The sequence below is a fragment of the Ailuropoda melanoleuca genome, chromosome 2 (genome assembly GCF_002007445.2).
Source record: "Ailuropoda melanoleuca isolate Jingjing chromosome 2, ASM200744v2, whole genome shotgun sequence".
Classification (NCBI taxonomy): Eukaryota; Metazoa; Chordata; class Mammalia; order Carnivora; family Ursidae; genus Ailuropoda; species Ailuropoda melanoleuca.
In genome coordinates, this window is record NC_048219.1 from 3154510 (window position 1) to 3157306 (window position 2797).

The following is a 2797-nucleotide window of genomic DNA, read 5'->3' on the forward strand; positions in this document are numbered from 1 at the left end:
CCAGCCCCCCATGCAAGGGGACACAGCGACTGCAGACATCAGCCACAGGTGGTCATAGGGACACTGCTGCTTCCTCCATTGTCAGCTCGTGGGTCTGACTGGAGTCACCTCTGGCTGAATGCTTCCTCCCATCCATGCCGCTCCTGCCCTAGTTCAAGACCTTGTTGCTCCCATTTCGACCTTCACAGTGGCCTGGGCACTGTGCCCCCTGCCCCCACTAGCCTCCCCCGAGTTCATCCAGCACAGGCTATCCAACTAAGTATCCAGAAGTTTATAGCGTCCAAGGCCGGAGATCTGCACCGCCCACTCTGCCACCAGCTCCTACGGGATCTTCAGTAAGTCTCTTCCCATCTCTGTGCCTTGCTGCCCTAGCTCCGAAACGAAGCCGTGGGGCTGGGCCAGGGTTAGCATCTCAAGTGGCGGGTGTTAGTTTCCTGGCCCACCGTGGTGGGGAGCATCATGCAGCCACGGGGGTGGGGGGGTGGTGGACCGATGAGTGAGGTCTGCTGGGGCACGTCACCCACACACACGGAGCTAGGTGGCGTGGAAGGTCCAGCTGTGACCTCGGTCTCTCTGCCTGCTCTCTCGTGGCTATTTGTATTCACGCCTTATCACCACTACTCGACCGTGAACAGCTCCACAGTAGGGTCTCACTCTTCGCCGTATTCTCTCTCAGGGTCCCCAGTGCCTGGCGCGTAAGGAACATCAGGATATATGTGTTGAATGAACGCTTGAAGGGGGCCAATACAAATCTGCTCATTGTAGTTCAGCTCAAGAAGTGTTTTGAATTCCCTATGGCAGGGAAGGGGAAGTGGGAAGGGCTCCTGGGCCTTATCTGGGGAAGAAAGGGGCTCTCTCTGGCCCTCGGGGTCTTCTTCGTCACAGGCTGTGTGGCGCCTTCCATCCAGCTGCTGGAGTGGGGGGCGGGGCAAGTGGGGCCCTGGCTGGTTCAGAAGCTCATTTGAATTTCCTCAACTCCCAGAGGGCAGGTGACAGACTGGAGCTACTTGGCACAGGGCTCACCCTCAACACCCCCCCTGCCACCCCCCCCAGGGCCCTATCCTAAGAGCACAGGTGACTGAGCCCTGGGGGGGGAGGAGCCCCAGTGTGGGGACACTATGGAGGACTCCAGGTGCCTGGAAAAGGGGGGAGGGTGTCCCCGATAGGAAGTTTGGGCCAGAGAGCCGAGGTGGGGTAACTGATGGGGCTTAGCTGGCACCAAAGAGAGAGGCCTATTTAAGGGCCACAGTCCAGTTCTTGAGAATTTGATGGAAGCTGAAAAGCAGTTACCCAAAGTTTGACATAAAATTTCCAGGGTTGCCTGGTGGACTCTCTGAAGCCCACCCAGGAGAGTCCCGGTTAAGACCCTTCTCCACCAGCAAGGGAGGGAAGAGGCAGTAGCCAGGTTGGTGGGACGTGGTGGGCTGAGAGGAGGCGTGACTACCGGCGGAAGGGTTGGAGCTGCGCTTTAAGGGGTGGAGCCTGGAGGGGTAGAATCAGACGATTGGCCGGAAGGTGGGAGTGGGTGGGATCGTGGAGTGGGAGACCTAGTGGGAGGGTAGTCTGCCAGAGTACAGCCAGATGATTGATTGGTGCAATGGAAGTAGGTGGCGCTCGGTAAAGAAGGCCCTTGAGGGGTGGGGGTCTTGGGGCGATTGACAGCACTCGGTAGGTGGGTGGCAGTGACTCTTGGCTTTCCTCACAGAAACGCTGATGGACTCAACCACAGCGACGGCGGAGCTGGGCTGGATCGTGCATCCTCCTTCAGGGGTGAGTCGGTGGTCCCCAAACCCTGCCTGGTCCCTCAGAAGACCTCGGGTTCTGCTGCAGGGCCTGGATGCCCCGAAATTCCAGCCCCTTTCCCTCCTTCAGGGCCCAGGGCTGGCCTCTTATTGCCTCGCCCTCCTGGTCCCCGACTATTGATGGAGTGCCGGTTACCATGACAACATGCTGGCTGCTTTCAGCCTTTATCCCGTGGCATCCTCAGGGCGAGGCTGAGAAGTAGGAACTTGCGCTGCCCCCATTTTACAGATGAGGGAAGTGAACTGTCGTTTTCTGAGCACCCACTGTATCACATACTGTATCAAGGAAGCACCTTTATACACATCATCGCCAATCATATGGGGAGGAAACACCTCCATTTTACAGGTAAGGAAACTGAGGCTCAGAGAGTTGAAGCTGCCTGCCAGGGGCATTACACCTAGTTAGCGATGGGGCTTAGGTTTGTAACCAGGGCTGTGACCGAGTCCTCTGGGCCCCCTTTCTAGGTCCCCATAACACAAGGCTCCCCCTCCCTGAGCTCTTATCATCACACTTCCATGAGTCCCATACTTCCCTGGGCCAGTGGTTTGAGCCCAGGTAGGCTGTGAGTCCCTCAAGAGCAAGAGCAGGCACAATGTGAGAGTCCTCTTTCTTCCGGCACCAACTTACATACAGGCTGTGGGGACGGACGTGCCTGAAATTCTGTCCCAATCCTGCCACTCACCAGCTGCGTGATTTGGGGCCAGTTCCTTAACCTGTCTGAGCTTCAGTTTCCTCACCTACGAAATGATGGTGGTCATGTGCTCCGCACCAGACTGTTGTGGGGTTTTCCTGCATGGTGTCAGCACAGTGCCTGGCAGAGGGCGCCCCCAGCCCCCACAATGAGTAGCTCTAGTCGTACCACCGTCATCATTGTCATGGTCATCAGTTTTTATATCATTCCCTCCTCATCCCCCTGGGCTCCGGAGAGGGCTCTGGGCTCCCCCAACCCATCAGTGCCCTTCCCGCCACCCCAGCTCCTCCCACTGGGACTCGG

At 57.7% G+C, this 2797-nt stretch overlaps 1 protein-coding gene across 3 annotated transcripts in view; it reads left to right on the forward strand.

Moving 5' to 3' along the window:
• The first annotated feature begins 234 nt into the window (after positions 1-234).
• Positions 235-2797, forward strand: part of EPHB2 (EPH receptor B2) — a 136737-nt gene continuing 134174 nt past the window's right edge. Inside the window, exons 1-2 of one of the 3 annotated variants that reach the window (XM_002919539.4) lie at positions 235-335; positions 1706-1770. In XM_002919539.4, coding sequence (XP_002919585.3) covers positions 1714-1770 — 57 coding nt within the window. In that variant the 5' untranslated portion in view covers positions 235-335; positions 1706-1713. Of the gene's footprint in view, positions 336-1386; positions 1406-1705; positions 1771-2797 lie in introns of those variants that run through there. The other 2 variants (XM_034646193.1, XM_034646191.1) reach the window with 2 other exon arrangements.